Source organism: Oryx dammah, unplaced genomic scaffold (genome assembly GCF_014754425.2).
Source record: "Oryx dammah isolate SB20612 unplaced genomic scaffold, SCBI_Odam_1.1 HiC_scaffold_16, whole genome shotgun sequence".
In the NCBI taxonomy this organism is placed as follows: Eukaryota; Metazoa; Chordata; class Mammalia; order Artiodactyla; family Bovidae; genus Oryx; species Oryx dammah.
In genome coordinates this window covers 44,649,530-44,676,379 of record NW_024070200.1, presented here as the reverse complement: position 1 = coordinate 44,676,379, position 26,850 = coordinate 44,649,530, and the positions used below count along the sequence as shown (strand labels likewise).

The following is a 26,850-nucleotide window of genomic DNA, read 5'->3' as shown; positions in this document are numbered from 1 at the left end:
TAATAAAATATAACATACCAAATGATGCAATATTATGAAGACATTAAATATTATAATGTGATAATAAACATAAAAATATCTAATAGATAGAAATATGCCTTATATTGTTAAATCTTTACAAAGTTATCCAAATACAGTGTAATCACTTTTTAAAAGATACATATATATGCTACTACTAAGAATATTTGAAATATATACAACAAAATCCCAACAGCTGTCAGAATGAAAGGTGACTTTATTCATCTTTGTCCTTTCCTGTATTTTCCACATTTTTTCCTAAGTATGTTTCGTGCTTTTCAATCAAGAGAAAAAAATGGAAATTTCAAAAGAGAGAGTGAAGGGAATTCAGAGTCCTTTAATACTAACAATGAGTTTTTATTAGTAAAATACTTATTCTTCCTTTTTAAAAAATTTTTTTTCAACATAACATGTTATTATATTTATAAATGAAGGCTTAGGGAACAAATGCATTTCTGAGTATTTGACCACAATAATTTATAGCATACATTGGCTGGAGCTGTTCAGTGCTGACAAATTCCAGAAAGTAATTGCATAAAATACTTGGAGAGGAAATTGCTTTATGCTTCCATGCTATTTATGGAAATTAGCATCTTTGTAAAAATAAACTGAGAGCAATCACAATCATAGACCTTGAAATGTGGTTTCCATAAGATGTTAGCTTTGCTGCTTTAAGACCCATTAGCAATGTGGAGGGGAAACACTGCCTGCTTTTTTTTTTTTTCCTGTTATGAAACTGCTGCATATAATTGTTTTTTTCCTCTTGGATCCTTAATCCCTCCCTTTCTCCTGACTGCTTCCCTTTGGAATGCGTATGCACTGAAGTATCCGCTTTGCTCTTTAAAACCTTTCTAACGACCCTGTTCCCTTCTCAGAGAGTATTACCTATTTTCTTTATTTAGTGCCTCACCTTTACAGCTTGCCCCCAAAACGACTCCTTCAAACATAACTGACAATTTCCCAAGATTGGGGTGAAATTTTCACCCCTCTGTGTTCCTAAAGCAAGCTCAAAACCTAAAGGAATCTTCCATACTTCCTTTGTTCTCTCTCAATCCCACACAATCACTAGTCAAGATCTATCCCTTCAGGCTCTAAAATGGTGCCCAGAATCACACCCTCTGGTCAATGACTAACTCCTCGACCCCTCTCCCCACTTAACTCCCATCTCCCACCCCATGTACTCTTGGGAACAGTTAAAGTTCTCATCATCACCAACCTGCACTGGTACCAACAATGTACCAAGTATCTCTGACTTGAATGTGCTCCTAGTGGTCCAATGGAATCATTCTAAAATTTTTAAAATATTTATTTATTTAGTTCTTTGGCTGTGCCAGGTCTTATTTGCAGCACACGGGATCTGGGATATTTAGTTGCAGCATGCGAACTCTTTGTCATGGTATGCGAGATCTAGTTCCCCAATCAGGGATTGAATCTGGACCCCCTGCATTGGGAGTGTGGAGTCTTAGCCACTGGACCAGCAGGGAAGTCTCTCCAACGGAGTCTTAATAGCATCTTTCCCATCACCTCCTGATCAACGCCCAAGGCTTCTGTACTGCCCATTGAGCCAAGCCCTCTTTATCATTTATTTATTTAGCATGCTCGGCAACGTCCTCTCTAGTGTAGCCACAGACTAACTTTGTTCTTCCTTACTTCATACTCCATGCTGTGAAATATCTTACTCTTCAAACTTAGTGTCAGTGGAAACCAAGAGGACAAAACTGAATGAAGAACTATTTCTGAGATGGAAAAAGGGAAGTTGAGGGATGTGGGGCAGGGGCAACAGAGAAGAAGGTCTCCAGAGAGATCCCGGGAGTCTGGGTCAAATGAGCAGAACGTGGAGAATCTGGGCACTGAGACAGAGCTGGGTAGGTGGCGAGGACTTCTATTCAGGAAGTACTGAGGCCTCCAAGGGATATCCTGGTGGAACCATGCAGCAGTTCATGGATATATTAATCTGCAGCTCACAGAAGAGGCAGGCGGAAACCTCTCAGAGATACTGGGCCTCTCCCATTTTAGTGAGGTCACCAAGAAAAAAGGAAGAAAGAGAGAGAGAGAGAAGGAGGGAGGGAGGGAGGAAGAAAGAAAGGGAGAGAGAGAAAAAAAATGAGGGAGGGAGGGAGGGAGGGATGGAGGAAAGGAGGAAGGAAGAGAGAGAGAACAAGAGAGAGGAAGAAAGAGAAAGGAAGAAGGAAGGGAGAAAGAGAGAAAAGGAGGGAGGGGGGAGGGGGAAGTAAGTTATCAAAATTGTGTTTTATTTCCAAAGTTTACATTTAACAGTTGATGTAAAAATACACACTTTTTTATCTTTTCGATGTAGATATAATCCTATTTGAAGAGAATATTAAAAGCCTATCTTTGAAAGCCTGAATCACTATGAGACCTGGCTGCTCAGATGATAACCCCAGGCAGGAGCCTCTGGAGAGAAAAACCACCAGTGACTGAGGCTGCCCAGGGAGAGCATGTAGACAGAGAGAGAACAGGGCGAACAGCAGAACTCTGGAACTATGTAGCTTTTAGAAAGAGTCAGAAACAAGACGATGGCTCAGATGGTAAAGAATCCACCTGCCAGTGCAGGAGACGCTGGTTCAGTCCTCAGGCCAGGAATATCGCCTGGTGGAGGAAATAGCAACCCACTCCAGTATTCTTGCCTGGGAAATCCCACGGACAGAGGAGCCTGGGGGGCTATATTCCATACGGTTGCAAAGAATCAGAAACCCATGCATTCAAATAAGTGATCAAAAATGTTCACTTGCTGTTGCTGTTGTTTAGTTGTCAAGTTGTCTGGTCCTTTGCGACCCCGTGGGCTGTAGCTCACAAGGCTCCTCTGTCCGTGGAATTCTCCAGGCAAGAATACTGGAGTGCGTTGCCATGCCCTCCTCCAGGGGATCTTCCTGACGACCCAGGGATCGAACCTGTGTCTCTTGCATTGGCAGGCAGATTCTTTACCACTGCAGCACCTGGGAAGCCCCAGCCCTAGGACTGGAACCAATTAAAATCGGTTCTATCAATTAAAATTGGTATCTATCAAAATAGTCACAGGGACCTTTCTCAATGCCAAAACACTGGAATTTAGGAGGCAGAGCAGATGACAAAGAGGATCTAAGTATCCACATTCTAAAGGGAACTACCAGGCTTTCCCTGGGGGTCCAGTGGTTAAGATTTGCCTTCCACTGCAGGGGGTGCAGGGTCAATCCCTCATCAGGAAGCTAAGGGCCCACATGCCTTGTGGCCAAAAAAAACAAAACATAAGACAGAAGCAATATTATGACAAATTCAATAAAGACTTTTTTAAATGGTCCACATAAAAAAACATCTTTTAAAAAAACTATAAGAAAAAATAAAGAGAACTACCAACATGAGGTGAATCTCACCCTTACAGTTCCTTAAGAAGGACACCAGCCACCACCCCACTCCTTCCCCTCTAAGATGGAGAACTGAGATGCACTGAAGAAAAAAAAAAAGAATCACTCATAGAGATCGGGAATCCCTGCAAAGAGGGACTGTCAATCCACTCTCCAGGTGGGCATCAGCTTAGACTGGATCCACTGATCTGTCCTGGCAGAGACAGACTGGAGAACTGAAGGGAGCTGTCCAGATAGGGAGGAGGCAGCGCTGGAGCAGCCCCTACCCCCATCATCTGCATAGCACGGATTCGAACACTGTGGCCCTCCAGGCACATCTGTCATGGGATTCTGCAGGCAAGAATCCTGGAATGGGTTCCCATTTCATTCTTCAGAGGATCTTCCCAACCCAGGGATCGAACCTGAGTCTCCTGTGTCTCCTGCATTGACAGGCAGATACTTAACCACTGAACCACCAGGGAAGCCCATGGAGCAAGTGGTCAACACCAAAGGATCTGGATTCAAACCATTCTGCCAGCATCCACTCAACTGGGCTGCCTGGAAGAGGATCCCAGCAGTATGAGACAAGCCGGAGCTGGGCCTCCTGCTTCAGAAAAGTCAGGCACTGCAGAACCCTCTAAAGAACTCACACGTGCCACGCAGGGTGGGCAGAGTCAATGAGAGCCGGACAGATGATGACAAGGACCACACAGTGGCATCCAGTTAAGTTAAGAGCTGTTTGCCCTTCTCCCCATCCCCTCTCCTTGCTTCCAACTTCAGGAAAGCTGGACCCAGAATTACTAAAAGGGAGAAAGATCTCCAAACCAGTCCTCACCACTGGTTGAGGTGAGAGGAGAATGGATCCCAGTACAACCCCACTTCAGTTACCTGGAGCCCTGCGTTAAGGCTAGACTAGACAGAAGGGAGATGAGATTTAAATCAAGTGGGGAATTGAAATTTTAAATTGGACTGGACTTTTAATAAATGCAGGGTTTCTCTGGTGATCCAGTGGTTGAGAATCCGCCTGCCAATGCAGGGGACACAGGTTCAATCGCCAGTCCAGGAAGATCCCACATGCCGTAGAGCAACTAAATCCGTGTGCCACCACTACTGAGCCTATTCTCTAGAGCCTGGGAGCAGCAGCTGAAGCCCATGGACCCTAAAGCCTGCGCTCCACAAGAGAAGCCACTGCAGTGAGAAGCCCGCACAACACAGCTAGAGAGTAGCCCCCATTCGCCACAACTAGAGAAAGCCTGTGCACAGCAACGGAGACCCAGCACAGCCAAAAACCTAAAAATAAATAAATAAAAATTAAAAAATAAATGCAAATGAATTTGCCCAAGAGTGCATGGAGGCATGGAAACAGATTGGATTTGGCCAAGCATAGCTGGAGCCCGTGACTGGCTTTGTGTTTATATCTGCCTGAGCTAAGACTTCTCAATGAAGAAGGCTGGAAGAGGGTTGGAACAGCAGCAGCTGTCTTCTCAGGGAAGATCTGGGTCCCTGAGGAGAAGGCCCAGAGCAACAGGAAGCATCCAGGGCCAGGGCATGACAGGAAGAGGGGAGGCCTCTCCAGCTGCCTGACTGAAGGGAACAGCGAGCTCCTCCAGAAATGGTCAAGAGCGAGTTAGGAAAACACGAGGCTGCAGACCTCATGGCTTGCTCTGCAATCTATCATGATTATTGTGGTCAGTGATTATAAAGGCTTCAGTTTTAGCTGATTCAATAAAGATAATCTAGTTTTTATTAAGTGAATTGGCACATCCCTTCCTCCTTGCATCTCAGCCTCACAGGGCTGTTAACTCTCCATCAGCCAACTGCAGCAAAGCCCACGTGCAGCAAAGAAGACCCAATGCAGCCAAAAAAAAAAAAAACCAGAATGATTCATCCAGTTCAGTTCAGTCGCTCAGTCATGTCTGACTCTTTGCTACCCCATAAGCTGCAGCACGCCAGGCTTCCCTGTCCTTCACTATCTCCTGGTTTGCTCAGATTCATGTCTACTGAGTCTGTGATGCCATCCGACCATCTCCTCCTCTGTTGTACCCTTCTCCTCCCGCCCTCAGTCTTTCCCAGCATTGGGGTCTTTTCCAGTGAGTCAACTGTTCACATCAAGTGGCCAAAGCACTGGAGCTTCAGTTTCAGCATGGTGGTGGCAGCACTTACAAGGAAAAGCCGCTCAGTCGTGTCTGCCAACTCTTTGCCACCCATGGACTATAGCCTACCAGGCTCCTCCGTCCATGGGACTTTCCAGGCAAGAGTACTGGAGCAGGTTGCCATTTCCTTCTCCAGGGGATCTTCCCAACCTAGGGATCGAACCCAGTTCCCCCGCATTGTAGGCAGACGCTTTTACCATCTGAGAGAGACTAAAGATGACCCCAAGGGGACTTCCTTGGCTGTCCAGCGATTAAGACTCTGTGCTTCCAATGCAGGCGGCATGGGTTCAATCCCTACACAAGGAACTAAGATCCTACATGCCATGTGGTGCGGCCCCCCGTTTTTTTTTTTTTTTAAAGAAGACTCCAAGGGTCCCCCAAACAACCAAATCCTCAGAGGAGGGGCAGCTTTGAAACAAATCCAGGCTGACACCAAGGAGATAACCAAGTATCCAACCCTGGGACAGGAGCAGAAACTGATCTAGCCTTCACTGTAACATTCACCCAGGCCCTGTGATGGGACCAACCACAGCTGCAGAGAACCTTCCCTGAGATCAAGTCCCACCTCCCAGCCTCTGCAGCATTCTCCCTTCTCAGCTGATGCCTCTTGGGTGCCCCCTACAGTTCCCCAGCAGAAATTACAGGCACTTCGCTTGTTTACAGGACATCAAATCAGTCAATCCTAAAGGAAATCAACCCTGAATATCCACTGGAAGGACTAATGCTGAAACTGAAGCTCCATCACCCGAGGCGAAGAGCCAACTCATTGGGAAAGACCCTGATGCTGGGAAAGATTGAGGGCAGGAGGAGAAGGGGACGACAGAGGATGAGATGGTTGGATGGCATCACCGACTCGATGGACACAAGTTTGAGCAAACTCTAGGAGACAGTGAAGGACAGGGAAGCCTAGCATGCTGCACTCTGCTGGGGTTGCAGAGTCAGACACGGCTCAGCGACAGAACGACAACAACATTTGTTTTAAAAGGTTAATATATCAAGGGCCTTTACTACATGTTGTTGTTTAGTCACTCAGTAGTGTCTGATTCTTTGTGACCCAATGGACTGTAGTCCGCCAGGCTTCTCTGTCCATGAGATTCTCCAGGCAAGAATACTGGAGTGGGTTGCCATCTCCTTCTCCAGGAGATCTTCCTCACCCAGGGATCAGACCCACATATCCTATACTGGCAGGTGGGTTCTTTACCTTTGAGCCACCTGGGAAGTCATGCCAGACAGCTTTTTTTTTTCTGTTCACAATGGATTAACTCCTGCAGAAAAGTCTGTGAGGTAGGCACCCCCTCTCTACAAATGTGGACACTGAGATGCAGAGATGTTTGTATAACAGGCCTTGAAGTGGTGCAGCTGGGATTCCAACAGCCGATGCTGCACATGATAAAGACAACTAGCCTGAAATCTCCATTTACAACCTCCTGTGTACACACTGCCCCATACATGGAATCAACACTGCCAAGCCACACAGATATGGAAAAATCCAAAAGAGGTCAGTGAGTGATTCAATCTGGGAAGACACTGCCCTTGGCCAAAGGGCAACAGACTGCCTCAAAGCTCATTTTAATTTTATAGGGTGGAAGAAAACAAAACGAAACCCCGTGCCATGAAGCCTCAGCCCCATTTGACCAGGAACAAATCTCTGTTTCAGATCTGATGAGATGGAAAAGAAAGTCTCCACCCACCATGCCCCAACCCTACACCTCGCTGACCACAGAAATCCTAAGATTACCCTGAAAAGATTTACATCTGTTCTAATAAAAGCAATCTATTAAAATGTGGATGGGGTAGCATCAATAAAGTGAATAATGGGGGAGAAGCTGTACCTCACTAACCAGTTCTGTATGAGTCACAGAAATCATGGGACGCTGGAGCTGAAAGGGGCCTTAGAAACACTAAGTCTGAGAGTAAAATGCGAAGCAGAGAGGTCTGATTAATCTCTCTCAGGGTGTATCTCTTTATTTATGTGCACAAGCCCATCTAAGAGATGTCAGAGCCTTATTAAGCATCAGGGCCTTTGCCAGACCCTGAGGGTACAGAGGCCACTAAGCCATGTGATGACAAGTTACATGATCAGGGAGGGGCTGCCTTGTTCCAGTTCACACTAGATACTGAATGAACCAGCATGTTCTAATTCACACACGGTGCAGTATGGGTTCAAAGCAGCTCTCAGGACAAAATACTTAGATGTGCTCTGCACTTTATTATTTTTTAAAGGTTTTATTGATGGGGACCATTTTAAAGTCATCACTGAATTTGTTACAAAACTGCTTCTGTTTTATGTTTTGGTCTTTCAGTCACAGGGCATGTGGGATCCTAGCACCCCTACCAGAGATCAGACCCACACCCCTTGCATTGGAAGGCGAAGCCCCAACCACTGGACAGCTGGGAAATCTTTCTCTGCACCTTCCCTGGTGGCTCAGTCAGTATAGAATCCACATACAATCCACATGCAATGCAGCAGACTGCCCGAGTTCAATGCCTGGGCTGGGACGAGCCCCTGGAGAAGGGAATGACAGCCCACTCCAGTATTCTTGCCTGAGAAATCCCATGAACAGAGGAGCCTGACGGGCTACAGTCCATGTGGTCACAAAGAGTCAGACACGAGTTAGCGCCTAAATCATCAACAAACTGCTTGACTGAATCCAGTCTACAAATATATTTGTCTGGCTTTCAACCCTTTAATAACTGCGAGATCACATAGGAGGTCTGGATAACCAGCTATCTTGAGCAACCATATGATCCAGCAATCCTGAGTTTGCACTCTCATTTGGCAATGATGGCTGGAATTGAGTAGAGGCTGCCCTTAAGAGATGGAGAAGGTACCAACAACTTTGCCACAGTCTCAGCTATTCCCAATTGCCTCTCAGGCAAGGCAAGCTTCCTTCCTTGGTTGGCGTCTGCCCAGAAAGTATATGATGATACAGTGCTAGAGCTGTCCCCCCGAGACTGGTGGGAAAGATGAGAGACTAAAGACAGGCTGCATAGGGCAGGCATATTGCTGGCCTCCACTCCATCTTCCGGAGCCTGCAGGAGCTGGGCCGGGCCAGTTGCTGGCACAACCAGTAGTACAGTGGGCAGCTTTGCACTTGGCCTGTTGCTGGCATCCTCATCTGGATGTGGGGGCTGTGAGCCATGGGCCACGGCTGCCCCACCCACCAAGTGCACCAGCCTCCTCACTGGACGTTGGGCTTCTCCAACGAGCACCTCGTGCCCTTCCCCTCCAGCAATCCGAAAACCCAGATGGCCTCTACAGGACCCACCTGCTTGCTGGGCAGCTCAGCCCCACCAGCCAAGTGATCACCACTGACCCCAAGCTGCCTGTGGAGGCGGCGGGTGAGCACTGCACCAAGAAGCTCAGACTGGCCTTCCTAAGGGATTCCATTCTGGTTTTCAATCTGTTGATTCTGGGTGTAGGTCCCAATGGCAGCCCCCTGTTCACCCTTCCCAGACCCGAATCTCCTGCATGATCAGGAGTCACCCCCATCGGCGATTCCCCCAGCCACCTCAGGAGTGCGGGACCCTCACACTTCCCTGCTGAACGAAGCTAGCACTGTCATCTTCGTGGCCAGTGGAGCAGGCAAGACAGCCATTCTAAAGCACATTTGGGAGGATGATGAGGAAAACCAGTCTCCACCACCCTGGTCCAGCTCTGCACGGGGAGACTTTGCTGGTTTCTGGAAGAGGCAGTATCCCAACTCCTGACCTTGCCTCTCAAGAAGTATTCCACTTTGTAACCAGCACCAAGAGATGCTACAGCTGAGATTATGCACAGCCCAAGTAGGCAGAGGCCTTCCGGGGCTGGGACTTGCTGCCAGCCCACTACAGAGTTTATTTTAGAAAAGCAATGTTGTGCCAGTGGAAGCTGAAAGGGTGCAGCCACCAGTGCTGCCAGGGGGCTCAGGCTATGTGCCGTGACTCAGGTGACTAAGTTATTAGAAAGAGTATTTGTGTGTATAAAGATAGAAAGAGGGAGGGAAAGGGAAAACAGGGAGAAAGAAAGAGTGAAAAGAACTACAAAACAGTATGTGTTGATGGACGTACACACAGAATACTTATTTAGTGGCTGAACTAAGGCCATAACCTGGGCTCTGCCCATTCATCATGCCGTGGCCTCCAGCAGCCGTATGCCTCTCCAGGGCACATGCAGACAGCCATTCCAGACTGAAACAGACAGGATCCATCGCAGCCCCAAGTCACCCCTTGTATATAGTATCCACTGTGGTATTAGGACTCAGAGAGGACCCAAGGGATTGGATTATTCTTACAGCTAAGGCAACGAGAAATACCATTTGCTGGAGGTAAGAAACAAAATTAGATTCTCTTTGGTATGCGATTAACATCAGTCATACTACATCTTTGGTGATTTAGAATAATATTCCTAAGTAAACTGAGGGATGCCCACCATTCCTCTTCCCTATCTTATTACCTGCAGGAGGGCAGAGTGCATGAAGACCAGCCACATTAGCAGCCACCAGGGGCTCTTCTGGGAAGCCATGGGGTCAGGTCTCCTGGGGGTGTCTCACTTGTAGCCTAAAGAGGAGAAAAGATTTGATTTCCATTCAGCTCCAGACCCAGCAGTGGCAACACTCATGACTTACCAGATCAACAGAGGGAGTAACCCTGAGCCCCACATACTGTCTTGGAAAGCTTTGTGTTGGCCCTGGATGGAGCTACCTACTGTAGAGTACAGGCTGTCTGGGACTCTCTTTAGGAGGAGTCCATATCAAAGTCAGGAGGGCAGCTAGACCCGGCTGCACGGTGCAGCCCATACCTCCAGCCCTCCAAAAGCCAAGCCATCTCTGCACCAACCACTTCCCAGCCCATTTGTCAGCAGCAGGGTGTGGCTGTTGGCATCCGACTCAGGGAAGCCAGCGTGGAGCCAAGGGTTAGGGCACCTGCCAGCTTCTGCTACTTCAGGCACAAATAAGTCTAAGCCCTACTAAGCCAACCCAGAGAGGGGAAGGAACCTGCCTAAGATCACACCGCAAGGCAGTGACCCTTCTAGGACTGGCATGCAGGCCTTCTGCTAGTTCCCCACCAGAAGACACCGTTCATCGGCCTTGGAGCCCCCGCCCTGCAGCCAGCGAGCTGAGCGACGAGGGGTTCAGAGGGTACAGCCTTGAAGAAGCCAACGAGCACAATAGGTGCGGGCAAACCAGCGGAAGGCTGGAGGGCAGCGGGGGCTTTCCTCAGGGTCCTCCTGACGGTTTGCACGGAAATCAGGACGGGTCGAGCCTGGAAAAGCCGAAAAGCCGAGGTCATCCTCGCCTCTCGCTTCGCCTCGCGGGCGCCTTGGCGAGCTGGTGTCCGGGGGCGGGTCGGTGGCTTCTCTCCATCTGGAGAAAGCATTAAGGGCCTGGCCTAATGCGATCCGCAAATGTGCTGCTGTTTCCGACCTGAGGCGGCGACTCTGGGCCGAAGGGAGGCGGCCAGTGCGGGGCCCTGGGACTGTGCGGCCCCCTCGCTCGCTCGCGCCAGCGGTCCCCAGCGCGCACTCCTCCTCCGAGTACCCGCCGCCTGGCGGTCCCCGCGCCCCCGCTGCGTCTGGGTCCCGCACACCCACTGGCCGCGGCGCGCGCGGCGCGCAGCCCTTGGCGCTCTAGGCGCTCGCAACCCGCTTGCCAAGCGGCCGGACCTTCCGACGCCCGAGCCCACTAGCTGCTGTCAGCCCGTTTTCTACCTAGAAAGCCCCCAATCCGGAGATTCCCCAAGTCGGTGGAGTTCCCTCACGCTCAAGCGTCCCCGAATGTCTCTCCCCTAAACCACTGGGACACACGGAGCCTGCCCGGCCAGAGGTCTCCGAGCCTCGCCGAGCGCCCGGGTCCTGAAGTTCCCGGGAACCGAGTCGTGCCCTGCCGCTCGGAGCCCCTCAACCCCGCTGCGCCGCCTTGCTCTCCCTTACACCCGCGGTGGAAGAGCCTTCCCGCCCCCGGGCGCCAAGCTCCGAGCACCCACCTGGCGCCGCAGAAGCGTCCGGGACGTGCAGCCGGGCGGCGCGGGCTCGGCGCGCGCTGGGGAGAGGCGGACGGGGGCGGCCCGGTCCACACCTCGTGCGGGATCCGGGACCCGTACCTTCCCCGACGCCGGCCTCCAGCCCGCGGCGCCGCAGTCGCCGCCGCCGCCGCCGCCGAGAAGTTAAATGGGGCTGGGACGGGGGCCGCCCCGCCTCTCCCGCCCCCTCCGGGCGTGCGGAGCGCGGCGCTGGCCCCGGCCCAGAAGCGGAGGGCGCGCGCCGCCACCTGCACCGCCCGGCAAGTGCACAGCGCGCCCGGGCGCCCGCACGCCCTCGCGTCGACCCCGCGCCCTCCGCCCTTGCCGGGGACGCCGCGGGCTCGAAGGGAGCGCGTGAGAGGCGGGAGCCGGGCGGCTCGGAGCGCGCGGGGCTGCGGCGACGGCGAGACTCGGCTGGAACGCTCCTCCGCCCGCTTCCTGGAAGCCACTCCTCGCCCTGGGCCGGCCGCCAGGCGTGGTGCCAAGAGCCGGGACTGCCGACGCCGCCACCGCCGCCGGCAGGCGCGCAGGGAAAGGCGGCCGCTGAGCCGCGAGCCAGCCGGGACGCCCCGCCTCAGCCGGAGCCGGGAGCGGGGATGCCATCGCCACCCCCCCCCCCAACCTCCCCGAACCTCCGCCCGCCCCGCCCGGGCCCGGGCGCCGACTCTGCTAAGTCAGGCCCAGCGGCCACACGGAGGTTTGCCCGGAACCGCTGGCTCGTGCCTGCGAGCCTCCGGCGCTCCCGGCCAGGCATGACCAAAGTCGGAGACCAGTGGCCCCTCCCGGCCTGCCCGCCTTCACCTCCAGCGGCGCCCAGAGCACACTCTGGGCCTGGGCCAGTGGACTCCGGTGAGCTCGCTCCCCACTCAGACCCTTGGCTACCAGGGACCACCAGCGACCTGGTGCCTCTTGCTATGAGCCAAGCTTGGGTAACAGAGCTGCGCAGCTGCCCAAACACTGGGGTGCCCGGGCCTGAGATTTGGGGTGGCGGTGTCAGGGACCCGGAGTAGGGTGAATTTCCTCGTGGAGGTGGTGAGAAGTAGGCCTTGACCTAATCTCAGAGGTATCAATCCAAAGGCCTCGGGATGGCTTTAAAAATCTCATTATGCCTAGGGCTAAGTCTTCACAGTCCCCATTTCCTTGGGTGCCTAGTGTGTGCCAGCCACGTGCCAAGCTCTTCATGTGCAGTTCATCTTCACAAGAGCCCCATGGTGTTAGTAGCATTCTTCCCATTTCATGGACGGGGAAGCTGAGACCCAAGGGACACATAACTTGTAGGCAACGAGTTGCAAAGTCAAGGCTGGAGCCCGCAGTCTCCTTTCTCTAAAGGCTCCACTGTTCAGCCCTGAAGGTTGTCTCCTGCCTGTTCTGTGGTTGGTACCTTACAGGTGGTAGCAGAGTTTTATCCAGGGGAGCTGGTGCTGCCTGTCTACCTCCCCCATCTTCCCTTCCTTACTGTGGGACTTCTTCTGGCCCAGAGGAGGACCTCCAAGACTGTCTCTGTCTCTCCACTCCAGGTAGAATGACTGGAATCTTTTGGGAAGTGAGCAGCGGACAGTCAGTGTGAAGGGGGCAGAGGAGAGACTGGTCACTAAGTGCAGGGGAGGCTGGGCTAAACCAGAAAGAATGCGGCCGTGTACAATTGATTCTCCTTATTTGCCATGTGAGTTTTGTTCTCATAAAGTCAAAAGAACTTTAAAGTGAATTTGGGAATACCAAACCATTGCTCCTGGGGAAAGCACAGGATTAGACTCCTGCCAGCCTCTGAGCTAAAAAGCTACCTGGTGGCTTAGATGGTAACACGTCCGCTTGCAATGTGGGAGACCCAGGTTCTATCCCTGGGGCAGGAAGATCCCCTGGAGAAGGAAGTGGCAACCCATTCCAGTATTCTTGCCTGGAAAATTCCATGGATGGAGGAGCAGAGTCAGACACGACTGAGCCTTTGAGCTACGTTCTTGTCAACTGATCAATACATAACATTAATTTATATGTGTTTCCCCTTAAAGACATATTTGTTGTTATTCTTGTTGTTTAATCCCTAAGTCATGTCCAACTCTTCTGTGTCCCCATGGACTGAGGCCCGCCAGGCTCCTCTGTCTATGGGATTCTCCAGGCAAGAATACTGGAGTGGGTAGCCATTCCCTTCTCCAGGGGATCTTCCCAACCCAGGGATGAAACCCCCATCTCCTGCATTGCAGGAGGATTCTTTACCACTGGAGCCACCAGGGAAGCTCTAAACACATCTTCAGTTCAGTTCAGTTCAGTTGCTCAGTCGTGTCCAACTCTTTGCAACCCCATGAACTGCAGCATGCCACGCCTCCCTGTCCATCACCAACTCCCAGAGTTCACCCCAACCCACGTCCATCGAGTCGGTGATGCCATCCAGCCATCTCATCCTCTGTTGTCCCCTTTTCCTCCTGCCCCCAATCTCTCCCAGCATCAAAGTCTTTTCCAATGAGGAAACTCTTCGCATGAAGTGGCCAGAGTACTAGAGTTTCAACTTTAGCATCACTCCTTACAAAGAACACCCAGGACTGATCTCCTTTAGAATGGACTGGTTGGATCCCCTTGCAGTCTAAGGGACTCTCAAGAGTCTTCTCCAACACCACAGTTCAAAAGCATCAATTCTTCAGCGCTCAGCTTTCTTCACAGTCCAACTCTCACAGCCATACATGACCACTGGAAAAACCGTAGTCTTGACTAAAGACATCTTACTTAACATATATTATTGATCCATTAACGCTGAACCCATAATTTGTGCCCAAATAAGTTTATCTCACAGGTATCTCTAACACAAGGGTTTTCTCCACAGGGCACATCGCAGGATTCCTCTGCTTTGGAGCATGAGAGAGCAAATCAGCACTGCTCTTGAGGGCCATTTTAAACAGAATCACCAAGGGAAAAAAAAAAAGAATAAAACGTGAAAAGTGGCACTGAATAGGCCATCAGAGAATGTTTGTTTACAGTATGAGAGCTGAAACAAGGTGGAACATGGGGCCTGCATGAACCTGAGCTAGGAACACGTATATCAGGTAACTCAAAATTTCACCCCTCATCAGAGAACCATGAATGTGCTGCAAATCTTGATATGGGGGACTGCAAATACATTTTAGCAAGTAGGCAAGTTCGCAGATACGGAATCTGCAAATAATGAGGATTGACTGTGTGTGCTTCTCCTGTCAAGATGTAAACTCAAAGCCTGAGCTGAGCATAACATGCCTGCATGGTCAATTGTTCAGTCAGGTCCGACTCTTTGTGACCCCATGGACTGTAGCCTGCCAGGCTCCTCTGTCCATGGGGATTCTCCAGGCAAGGTGGAGTGGGTTGCCATTTTCTTCTCCAAGGAATCTTCCAGAACCAAGGATCAAACCCATGTCTCCTGCACGGTAGGCATATTCTTCACCACTGAGCCACCTGGGATGCCCCTGTCACGGTATGGTTGAGGAATAATGATTCCAAACACAATATACCAGACTCTGTTCCAGGTACTTCGCTGGTATTAACTCTGTCCTTACACCAGCCCCTGGTAGCTCAACTGGTAAAGAATCCACCTGTGATGCAGGAGCTCTTGGTTCAATTCCTGGGTCAGGAAGATCTGCTGGAGAAGGGATAGGCTACCCACCCCAGTATTCTTGGACTTCCCTGGTAGCTCAGCTGGTAAAGAATCTGCATGCAATGTGGGAGACCTGGGTTTGATCCCTGGGTTGGAAAGATCCCCTGGAGAAGGGAATGGCTACCCACTCCAGTATTCTGGCCTAGAGAATTCCATGAACTATATAGTCCATGGGGTCACAAAGACTGAGTAAAAGACTGAGTGACTTTCACTTTCACACCAGCCTATGGGGTAAGTATCATGTTTATTCCACTTCACAAACTAGGAGACTGATGTAAAGGTTTAGACACCACATGTTCTTAGCAACTAGACAATACCGCATCTCACGTCATTCACATTCCAAAATAGAGCCTATTACAAAAATCACATGAATATTCCAAATGAAATGGAGAATTCAAAGAGAGCTTATGCTTGTGCAGTAGCAGCTGGGCACTTGCTCTGACTCAGGAAGGCACCAAGAAGGCTCCTGCAGTGGAGGAGGGTGGGGTTGTTGGAAGCATTTGAGCTGCTGGGCTCTCAGGTATTAATGGCTCAGCGAGGACTTCCTGTCTCACGTTCCTTGGCACACTCTTGACTCTGGAGTCAGCCTCCAGGGACTGCTCACACCAAGGAGGAGGCCAGGGATGAGCCTTTCTCTCCCACAAATGCCGGGGAACATCAGGCCAGCCCCCTCAGGGAACAGTTGGGAGAACAATCAGGGAACTGGTGAAAAGCAGAAGGCAAAGCATCACCAGTTCTCTGATGGAAGTTCCCCTTCCTGCTCACCCTGGCGGGTTGAGTAGTCAGTCCTGTGAGTGCCATTAAGGCACTGTGAGTTAGTGTTACCCATCCAAGCTCTGTCTGCTCGCCTCACAGCAGGCCCATAATCAACAGACCAGGTGTTGAGGCAAGGAATAGTGACTTTATTCAGAAGCCAGGCATCTGAGAAGATGGAGGACTAGAGTACCATCTTATGGGGTCTGGATGCCAGTTTCTTTTATAGAACAGAGAGAAGGAAGAGATGAGGAAGTAAAATTAAAAGGCCATGGGTCTTGCAGAATATCTCCTGGCTTGACCAGCACTGGGGAGCTAGGAGAAGATGTATTAATTTCTTCAGGGGTCAGGGTGTCTCCCTGGGAGCTGAACAAAGGTACTTTAGTTTAACATCAGGCAGAGGGGCAGGGTTCCCTAAGGCAGGCCATTATGTGTGCTTACAGCCACAGACAGCATCCTTTTAGTGATGAGAGTACCAAAAGCAACAGGAAGCAAAGCTTAAAAGAAACAGATCCAACATGGAGTCAGGCATGCTCTTTCCTGTTACAGTAGGATAGCAAACTCCCCAAGTCTGGGAGGGTGGGCTGAACCTCACAGGTCCTGTCCCCAGATTCACCGTCTAATCACCCCCAGAGAGCTCTCCTCCATCACTCTACCCAAGTATAAATGCAGAGCCATCCTTCAGTCCCTGTACCTACTCCCCGCTGCCACCCACTCCCCTTTCCCCTGAAACCTGCCACAGTGTTTAAACAAGACATTGCCAAAGACATGGAGGTGGGGAAGTTTGGGGAATGGAAAGAACAGAAGGGAATGGACCCCCTAAAAGCCATATCTGTCTGATCAGGCTTCTGGGTGGGACTGCAGAACCAATCTCTCTCTGGTGGGTGGGGGAGGGGAGGGGAGGGGGGTGGGATTCAGACCCCTCACTGCCTAGCTCCTGGACTCTCCCCACATGAGAACCCCCACCACCTGGGGACAAAGGCAATGCCTTTCAATTTGGAGAGGTCTAAGAAACCAAGTTCCATTTCCTCCCTAAAATCCATCCTCCTGCATTCCCAGTCTCCCTTATCCGTCTCGTTTCCTAAGCATGCTCCCAGCATTGTCTACTGACCACAACCAGACAAACACAACAATGCAACATTTGTATCAGAGATATATAGAGAGGTAGAGAAAGAAATGGAAACCCATTCCTGTATTCCTGTCCGGGAAATCCCGTGGACAGAGGAGCCTGGTGGGCTATGGTCCATGGGGTCACAAAGAGTCGGTCACGACTTAGTGGCTAAACAACAACAACATACAGAGAGGACCAGGAAGTTCCTACCAGTGATGCTGCTGTTGGGGTATGTGTGAATTTTACCCTGAGAAGTGACGTCACGTCAGGGCTTTGGCCTGAATTTGTTCCTGATAACAGAATTACTCTTTCTGGTTGCGGGTCTTGTAGATGGGCTTGGGAAGCACACTCAAGACTGTGCTGGAGGCTTGGCAAACAGGAGCCCTTGGAGACAAATCCTAGAGAAGTTAGAGTTGACTGCAGAAGGCACGGAACATCCACTGGGGAAACATTAGGTGAGCATGGTATCTTCCAGGTGTGAATTTGCCTGGGGAGTGCTTTTACAGGAAAGACCTGGAAGGGAGCAGGGGGCACAAATAGGGATGGGTGGAGAGCAGAGACAGCCTGTGCACAAGGGTACGTGTGGATAGACACACAGGCAGGCTCAGAGACAGAGTCATGCCCTCATGGTAGTTTGAGTCACTTTTACGGAGCAGTTCTGGGTTTCCTTTGGCCAGTCGTCTCGCTTTGCCTGGTTCTGAGTCCGTATATGGTACATCTCAGGATCCTCCCAGGTTGACCCACTCTCTTAGCCAAGATGGATTCTAGTGAAGAGGGCTGTGGGTGGGTTGACATCAGCTACTATGGCGTGGTGCCCCCTCCCTTTTTCACCTTCGAGCAGCCTTTCTGCGCAGGTGTAGTTGGGAAGATTTCCTAGACCTTGAGAATGAGGAATATGTGGTCTTTTATCTGGGCAGGACTCAAGCTCTTCCCACACTCCTGCTATTTTGGGGCATCTGTCCACCGGGGAGGAACTCCAGCAGCTCAGCCTGGGGCCCATCTCTCTCCTGCCTCACTCTCATAGGCCAAAATGGATGCTTCAGAGAAGGTCCCGGCTTTAAGCCCCTGCCTGCCACGCTCACATAAATGGGAGGTGGGTGTATGTTCCCATGACGAGGGTTTGGACAGAGCATCTGCCCCAACAGCATCTCGCACACCCTTCTCAGGTGTTCCCCACCCCACATGGAAAACAAGCTCAGCTAGAGGTGGTAGTTTTCTGTCTGTCCAGAGCCCGTCTTTGGAACAGAAATTTGCTTCATAAAAAGTGTTCAAGTCTCCTGCCTCATAAGCAAAAAAAAAAAAAGCCCTTGGGAAGAGGTGTGTGACAAGAGTGAAGGTCCTACTTGGCGAGGGGCTCTGTGCGCTTTGGCACACCCTCATTCTTGGTTTCTGCTCTTGTCCTGCACCTAGATCCCCAGGGAGCCCCTTGGGGAGCCGGATCCATGATTTCAGGACTTCTTAGAGGTACTAGATCCATCATGTCAAGGCAGGAGGCTTGGGCATTCGTACTTCTGTAGCACTGGAGGTCTGAGCCAGTCAGAATCTCTGTCAGGAGAGTGAGGTGGTGTTGGACAGACTTTCTAGAAAGCTCCGAAGCTTTGGGGTTGGGCAGGGGAGAGCTTTAGTCCCCCAAAGTGTTGCAAAGGAATAGGTGGATTTTGGTGACCCTTCTCTGGGCCAGCAAACTCTCCAGGCCCCAGACCCAAGGCTAACTTCACGTGGCCTCTAGGGCTAGGAAGGGGCTGACCTGACCGTTTTACGTGCATCTCATACTCTGATTGTATGTGTAAGTGTGTGTTTTGTGCTCAGTCATGTCCCAGTCTTCACGACCCTATGGACTGTAGCCCACCAGGCTCCTCTGTCCAGGAGGTTTCCCAGGCAGGAATACTGGAGTGGGTTGCCATTTCCTTCTCCAGGGGATCTTGCTGACCCAGGGATCAAACCTTCCTCTCCTGAACTTCAGGTGGATTCTTTACCACTGAGCCAGGGGAAAGCCCATAAGCTTATTGCATACAAGCAAATACTTAGGCCTCATTTGAGACTACGGCTTCTTTCTTTGCACATAATTCTGACAAGTTTGTTCATCTAGTTTTCAAGACAAAATTAGCCATGAAATTAAAAGACGCTTACTCCTTGGAAGAAAAGTTATGACCAACCTAGATAGCATATTCAAAAGCAGAGACATTACTTTGCCGACTAAGGTCCATCTAGTCAAGGCTATGGTTTTTCCTGTGGTCATGTATGGATGTGAGAGTTGGACTGTGAAGAAGGCTGAGCGCTAAAGAATTGATGCTTTTGAACTGTGGTGTTGGAGAAGACTCTTGAGAGTCCCTTGGACTGCAAGGAGATCCAACCAGTCCATTCTAAAGGAGGTCAGCCCTGGGATTTCTTTGGAAGGACTGATGCTAAAGCTGAAACTCCAGTACTTTGGCCACTTCATGCGAAGAGTTGACTCATTGGAAAAGACTCTGATGCTGGGAGGGATTGGGGGCAGGAGGAGAAGGGGACAACAGAGGATGAGATGGCTGGATGGCATCACTGACTCGATGGACATGAGTCTGAGTGAACTCTAGGAGATGGTGATGGACAGGGAGGCCTGGCATGCTGGGATTCATGGGGTCGCAAGGAGTCGGACACAACTGAGCGACTGAACTGAACTGAACTGAGTTAGAATGGGACAGAATCCCTACTCAGAAAAGGGATACTGGCAGCCTAAAGATGCTACAGAAAACCTGTAAAAGGCACAAAAGAAGTAAAAGACACCATAAGTCTGGTACAGTTTTGTTCACACTGGTAGAGCCTGAGAGGATCAGAGGGTCACTGCAAGGGCTTTGTTCATGCTCGTGAACTCAGGTTATCTACAAATGCCCTTGTTCATCACATTAAGTTTATGGATGTATGGAAGTACAGGCTACATTTCAGGAAAAGTCACTCATCAAAGGGCTAAACTGTAAGAAAAAGAAAACAAAGGCAGGCACCATCTATTCCTTTAACAAGTCACCTTTAACTTCCTGAAAAGTTCACACGTGTCATGAACAGTCCTGCATTGAACATTGGGGTACATGTGTCTTTTTCGATTATGGTTCTCTCAGGGTATATGTCCAGCAGTGGGACTACAACAAAGGTCCGTCTAGTCAAGGCTTTGGTTTCTCCAGTGGTCATGTATGGATGTGAGAGTTGGACTATAAAGAAAGCTGAGCGCCAAAGAATTTATGCTTTTGAACTGTGGTGTTGCAGAAGACTCTTGAGAGTCCCTTGGACTGCAAGGAGATCAAACCAGTCCATCCTAAAGGAGATCAGTCCTGAATAGTCATTGGAAGGACTGATGCTGAAGCTGAAACTCCAATACTTTGGCCACCTGATGCGAAGAGCTGACTCATTTGAAAAGACCCTGATGCTGGGAAAGATTGAGGGCAGGAGGAGAAGGGGATGACAGAGGATGAGATAGTTGGATGGCATCACCAACTCGATGCACATGGGTTTGGGTAGACTCCAGGAGTTGGTGATGGACAGGGAGGCCTGGCCTACTGCAGTTCATGGGGTCACAAAGAGTCGGACACGAACTGAGCGACTGAACTGAACTGAACTGATGGTACTTTTATTTCTAGTTTGTTAAGGAATCTTCGAACTCTTCTACATAGTGGCTGTACCAATTTACATAACAGGTGTAAAATAGATAACTAGTGGGTGGAGCAGCAGGAAGCTGCTATATAGCACAGGGAGCCAAACCTGGCGCTCTGTAACGCTCCACCTTAGAGGGTGGGAGGCTCAAGGTGAAGGTGAAAGTGAAGTCGCTCAGTCGTGTCTGACTCTTTGCAACCCCATGGACTGTAGCCCACCAGGCTTCTCCATCCATGGGATTCTCCAGGCAAGAATACTGGAGTGGGTTGCCATTTCCTTCTCCAGGAGATCTTCCTGACCCAGGAATTGAACCCGGGTCTCCTGCATTGTAGGCAGACGCTTTACCGTCTGAGCCACCAGGGAAGTAAAATAGATAACTAGTGGGTGGGGCAGCGGGAAGCTGCTATATAGCACAGGGAGCCCAGCCTGGTGCTCCACCTTAGAGGGTGGGAGGCCCAAGAGGGTGGGGAGATATATATATCTATCTATATATATATATATATTAATAATCACTCCCATGCATACACACACACACACACACACACACACATGTATATATATGTAAGCAAGAAAGTGTTAGTCGCTCAGTCGTGCCTGACTCTTTGCGACCCCGTGGACTGCAGCCCACCAGGCTCCTCTGTCCATGAGATTTTCCAGGCAAGGTGTGTATATATATATTTATATTTATATTTATATATAACTGATTTGCATTGATATATGGCAGAGACCATGACAACACTGGAAAGCAATTATCCTTCAATAAAAAAAGTTCACACCTAGCACATCATCTCTGACAATTCCAGACCAAGCTTTTATTCCAGAATTGATTCATTTGAGCAAAAAGAACAGAGTGCAAAATACTCTGTACACTTCACTGTTTAAAAATGTGATACCAGTTTTCCTACAAGTTGTCAAGAAAAGTTGTGCCCCAAAGAATTTTCTCCTGCGCTGCACTGCATGCCACTCACCCCACACTGCAGAATGAGACCCGCCTGTTTAGTCTGCTTCCTTACGTGTTCCTTACTCTGTCCGCTTGGCAATATTTGGGTTGGAAACACCACAAAGAAATACTTGAAAAGTCTTTTTTCAAATATAAGTTCAATAAAAACATTTCTATGTATTACATTTTGCAAAACACACTTAACTTCAGGAGAGTTTAGATAGCCAATTAAGCATTTTTTATCCCTTCTTTACCAAGACTTGGGCAAAAATTTTCTATGGATGAGTATGAAGAACTAAATTCCTTCAGATGCAACCATTCACATCTGGTCAGTTTTAGGCTTAAAGAACAATTCAGTTCAATGCAACAAAATGCAATATTTATATTTTTTGTAATATATATTAAATTTTTGCCAGGTATGTCTAGGTCCTAGGCATACAGTGGCATGATAAGATACAGCTCTTCCTGGAGGAGCAAATGACATACAGTGTGATAAATGATTTCAGAGATATAAGCACAAGGAGCTAAAAAAGTTTTGCATAGGATGGCAACTAATTCAGTCATGGGGCTTTTAAAGATGTCTTAGGAGAAGTGATATTTCAGCTATGAACTAAACTTTCTATTTTTTTTTTGTTTGTTTTTTTGAGAATCTCCATACTGTTTTCTACAGTGGTTGCACCAGCTTACATTCCCACCAACAATGTAGGAGGGTTTCTTTTTTTTCCCCACACCCTGTCTGCTGCTGCTGCTACTGCTGCGGCTGCTAAGTTGCTTCAGTTGTGTTCGACTTTGTGCGACCCCATGGATGGTAGCCCACCAGGCTCCCCCATCCCTGGGATTCTCCAGGCAAGAACACTGGAGTGAGTTGCCATTTCCTTCTCCAATGCATGAAAGTGAAAAGTGAAAGTGAAGTCGCTCAGTCGTGTCCGACTCTTCGCGACCCCATGGATTGCAGCCTACCAGGCTCCTCTGTCCGTGGCATTTTCCAAGCAAGAGTACTAGAGTGGGGTGCCATTGCCTTCTCCCTGTCTAGCATTTGTTATTTGTAGAGGTGGCTCAGATGGAAAAGAATCTGCCTACAATGCAGAACAGGGTTTGATTCCTGGATCAGGAAGATCCCCTGAAGAAGGAAATGGCTATCCACCCCAGTATTCCTGCCTGGGAAATCCCATGGACAGAGGAGTCTGGTGGGCTATAGTCCATGGGATCTCAAAGTCAGACACGACTGAGCTACTAACACTTTCAAACTTTCATTCTGCCTGGTGTGAGGTGGTACCTCATTGTAGTTTTGGTTTGCATTTCTCTGATAATTAGCAATGTTGAGCATCTTTTCATGTGCCTGTTGGCCCTCTGTGTGTCTTCTGTAGAGATCATTTCCCATCGGATTGTTTTTGTTGTTCTTGATTTGTATGAGCTGTTTATATATTTTGGAAATTAAGTCCTTGTTGGTCCCATCATTTGTAAACATTTTCTCCTAGTCTGTAGACTGTCTTTTCTTTTTGTTTATGGTTTTCTTTGCTGTGCAAAAGCTTGTAAGTTTGATTAGGTCCCATTTGTTTACTTTTGTTTTTATTTCTGTTGCCTTGGGAGACTGATATTGGTATGATTTATGTCAAAGAATGTTTTGTCTGGCTGTATTTTTAATAATTCAAGCAAGAGCTCATGATGGCCTAAGCTGGTACAAATGGTAGTGAAAACAGAAGAAAACAGAAAGATTTGAGACAGTTGTTAAAGAATGTTTAAGACTTGGTGAATTACTTAAAAGAGTAGAGAGAGACAGTCAAGGTTGATACCCTGATTCCTGCCATGGGCCATGGGTGATGGCAGTGCCATTTGTGGAGATTGGGAGTGTAAGAGGAAGAGGAATGTATTGGGTGGAAAGAGAGAGGGTGAGAGATGATGACTTAACTTGGAACATTCTGAGCTGGAAATCCCTCTGGGTCTAGAATCAGGAGGACAACCTGAGCTGGAGATTTGGCTTCATGACTCATCAGCATGTGGTTGATACTTGAAGCCATGGAAGTTGATAGTGTGTATGAAAACAGCCAGCTCATCCACTATCTATCCATATATCCATTCATCAGAAAACGAATTTCTGTGTGTTCTCCAGTGTGCATGCAGTATATATGTGAAAGTTTGAAAGTTTAGTCGCTCAGTCGTGTCCGACTCTTTGCGACGCCATGGACTGTAGCCCACCAGGCTCCTCTGTCCACGGGATTTTTCAGGCTAGAGTACTGGAGTGGGCTGCCATTTCCTTCTCCAGAGGATCTTCCTGACCCAGGGATCAAACCTGGGTCTCCCACATTGTAGGCAGACACTGTACTGTCTGAGCCACCAGGGAAGTCCCTATATGTATAATTTCTCCTAAACAGTGAAAATATCACACGTTTCTTTTTCTCAAAAAAAAAAAACCTCCAAGGAGCCATCATTGTGAGGCACTTTTGATTTCTGTCTTCACCATTTGCTCATAGGGTTGAGTGGCTCTGGCCAGAAGGATGTTTCCTCAGCTCTGTTCTTTTGCTCTTTCATTGTGAACTTCAATCTGAAAGACACACCCACCCCTGAATTCTCCAAGGCAAAGTTTGACATTCAATCCTAGCCTGGGGCTCTGGTTTACCATCAAAGCATGAGTGGGTCTTATTCAGCCTTTCCCATGAAATTGCTAAATGCTGTTTCATTAAATGTGTGCCAAAGAAGTGTATTTTTATTGTTGTTTTTTAAAAACCAAGAAAGAAACCAAAAAACTCTGTGAAACAAGTATTCCCAAATTCACGTATGGTGTCAGGAAGACTGAGAACAAAATGACTAGTGTTCTACAAAGCATAAGAAAAATGGAAAAGAATTTTTTCTTTAAAAAAGGAAGTCCCTAGGTATACCTATGGCTAATTCATGTCGATGTACAGCAGAAAACAAAGCAATATTGTAAAGCAATTATCCTTCAATTAAAAATAAATAATTTTTTTTAAAACCCTGATATTGACATGAACTGTCAGATCAGGTAGAGACTTCAGATCAAAGATGATTTGAACTCAAATGTTGTATTCAAACTACCCATTCCCCACTGAAACCACTAAATGGATACTATATCAAGTTCTCTATGAATGCTGGAAGCTGAGGAAGGGAATTGCCCCCATAACTGCGACCCACAGGGTTGATGCGATACACCAGTAGCCTTTGCTCTGACAGTGGCCCTTGTGACAGAGGAAGAGAGCTGTGTAAGCTAAGACAACTACGGTTATCTTGTGGGAGAGTCAACATCACCTGTTCTTTCCTTTTTTATTTATTTATTTTTGACTGTGCCGCACAGCATGCAGGATCTTAGTTCCCCGACCAGGGATCAAACCCACGCCCCCTACAATGGAAGCATGGATTCCCAACCACAGGACTGCCAGGGTTCGTCCCAACATCCCGATTCTTTTACTACATCTGGCCTGTGACCTCACAGGGATGGTCCCTCTCGGGGGGCAGATATCTCCCTGTGTGGTATGCCCCTGGGCTGCCTCCTGGGGTATATGCAAACCGCAGACCATGGTTTTGACAATGATCAGTTTAAGATGACCAAAGTGTGTCACCCTTCTGGTGAAGGTTCTGAGGAGCCGCAACCCTTCCATCCTTGGAATCTCAAGAGTCACAGGAGCCTTTGAAGAGCGATCATCTTCTGAGCTGCATCTAGATGCACTGGGAGAGTCAAGAGGCAGAGGTGGTGACAGCTGAGAGCAACAGAGCCTCGTGTCCTCCCGTTGTGGGTGCTCAGTTATTACCATGCCTGTGGCTTCACATGGACAGTTATTAATATGTACGTAAGGATTGAATAGGCTTCCCAGGTGGCACTAGCGGTAAAGAACCCACCTGCCAATGCAGGACGGCATGGCAACCCACTCCAGAATTCTTGCCTGGAGAATCCCATGAACAGAGGAGCCTGGCGGGCTACAGTCCCTGGGCTCATAAAGCCTGGGACCCGACTGAGGGACTGACACAATGCTACATCAGGTCCCTAGGGCTGTCCTAGCAAATGACTGTGGCTGGGTGACTCACAACACCAGAAGCTAACTGTCTCACTCTTCTGGAGGCCAGGTGTCCAAAGTCAGTGTGTCAGCAAGTCGTGCAGCACCTGAAGGCTCTGAGGAGAATCCTTTCTCGCCTCTTCCTTGGCTTCTGGGAGCACCACTCCAGTCTGTCTGTCTTCACTGCTCTCCCTGTGGCCTGCTCCCCCGTGTCTGCTTCTGTGATAACCCCCCTCTCCTTTCTCTTTGGATGCCAGTCACTGGGTTCAGTGCGTGTGTTTGGTCACTCAGCCATGTCTGACTTGCAACCCCAAGGACTGCAGCCCCCCAGGCTCCTCTGTCCATGGGATTTTCCAGGCAAGAATTTCCAGATCTTCCCGACCCAGGGATTGAGCCTGTATCTCCTGTGTCTCCTGCACTGCAGGTGGATTCTTTACTCGCTGAGCCACTGGGGAAGCCCCGTTGGATTCAAGGCCCACCCTAAATCCAGGATGATCTCACCTTAAGACCTTTAACTTGACTCCATCTGCAAAGACCTTATTTCCGAACTCACATTTTCAGGTACTGGAGATGATGACTCAGACATTTCTTTTTGGAGGCCGTTAATCAACACACTCCAGCCACCAATACTAAAGTTTACTCTACATTCTGTGTCCCACTTGAAATGATGCCCAACGAAGTTGTCCAACATAGCTTATCAGAGGTTCTATGACTGAGACCAAAGGACATTAAGGCACTCTAATAATAGCATACTAATACAAATGTAGACACAGACAGAATGTAGAAAGAATTCTCACAGGTCAATAATAAACAATTGAAAATGGTCAAAAGATTTGAAGAGGCACTCACAAAAGCTATGCATATGCCCAATGAGCATGTGAAAAGACACTCCACATCATCACTCATCATCAGAGATCGGTCCATGAGAGGCACAAAGGGCCTTAGAATTACAGCACTGTCTATTGAACAAGAGACTCTCTACACTAAGTCCCCTACATACGGATGAGTTCCATTCCAAGACTGCATCCATAAGTCCAGTTTGCTCATCAATCCAACAAAGTTAGCCTAGGTACCCAACTAACACAATAGGCTATATAGTACTGCAGTGTCATAGGTTTATAATACTTTTCACAGAAATATTACATAAAAAAAAACAAAAATAAACATTTTTAATCTTACAGTACAGTACCTTGAAAAGTACAGTAGTGCCAGCTACATCACCGCTGCTTTTACGTGATATAGGGGAGTGCAGGTTCAATTCCAGGTCAGGAAGCTAAGAACCCACATGCCTTGCAG

The 26,850-nt window shown here is 48.9% G+C and overlaps 1 protein-coding gene across 1 annotated transcript in view; it reads right to left on the bottom strand.

The window, feature by feature from the left end:
• ADAMTSL3 (ADAMTS like 3) overlaps positions 1-10,051 on the bottom strand; it is a 226,946-nt gene extending 216,895 nt beyond the window's left edge. The window contains exon 1 of the mRNA XM_040257464.1: positions 9,948-10,051. Within this exon, the coding sequence (XP_040113398.1) occupies positions 9,948-10,016 (69 nt within the window). The 5' untranslated portion in view covers positions 10,017-10,051. The remainder of the gene's footprint in view (positions 1-9,947) is intronic.
• Between the last annotated feature and the right edge of the window lie 16,799 nt (positions 10,052-26,850).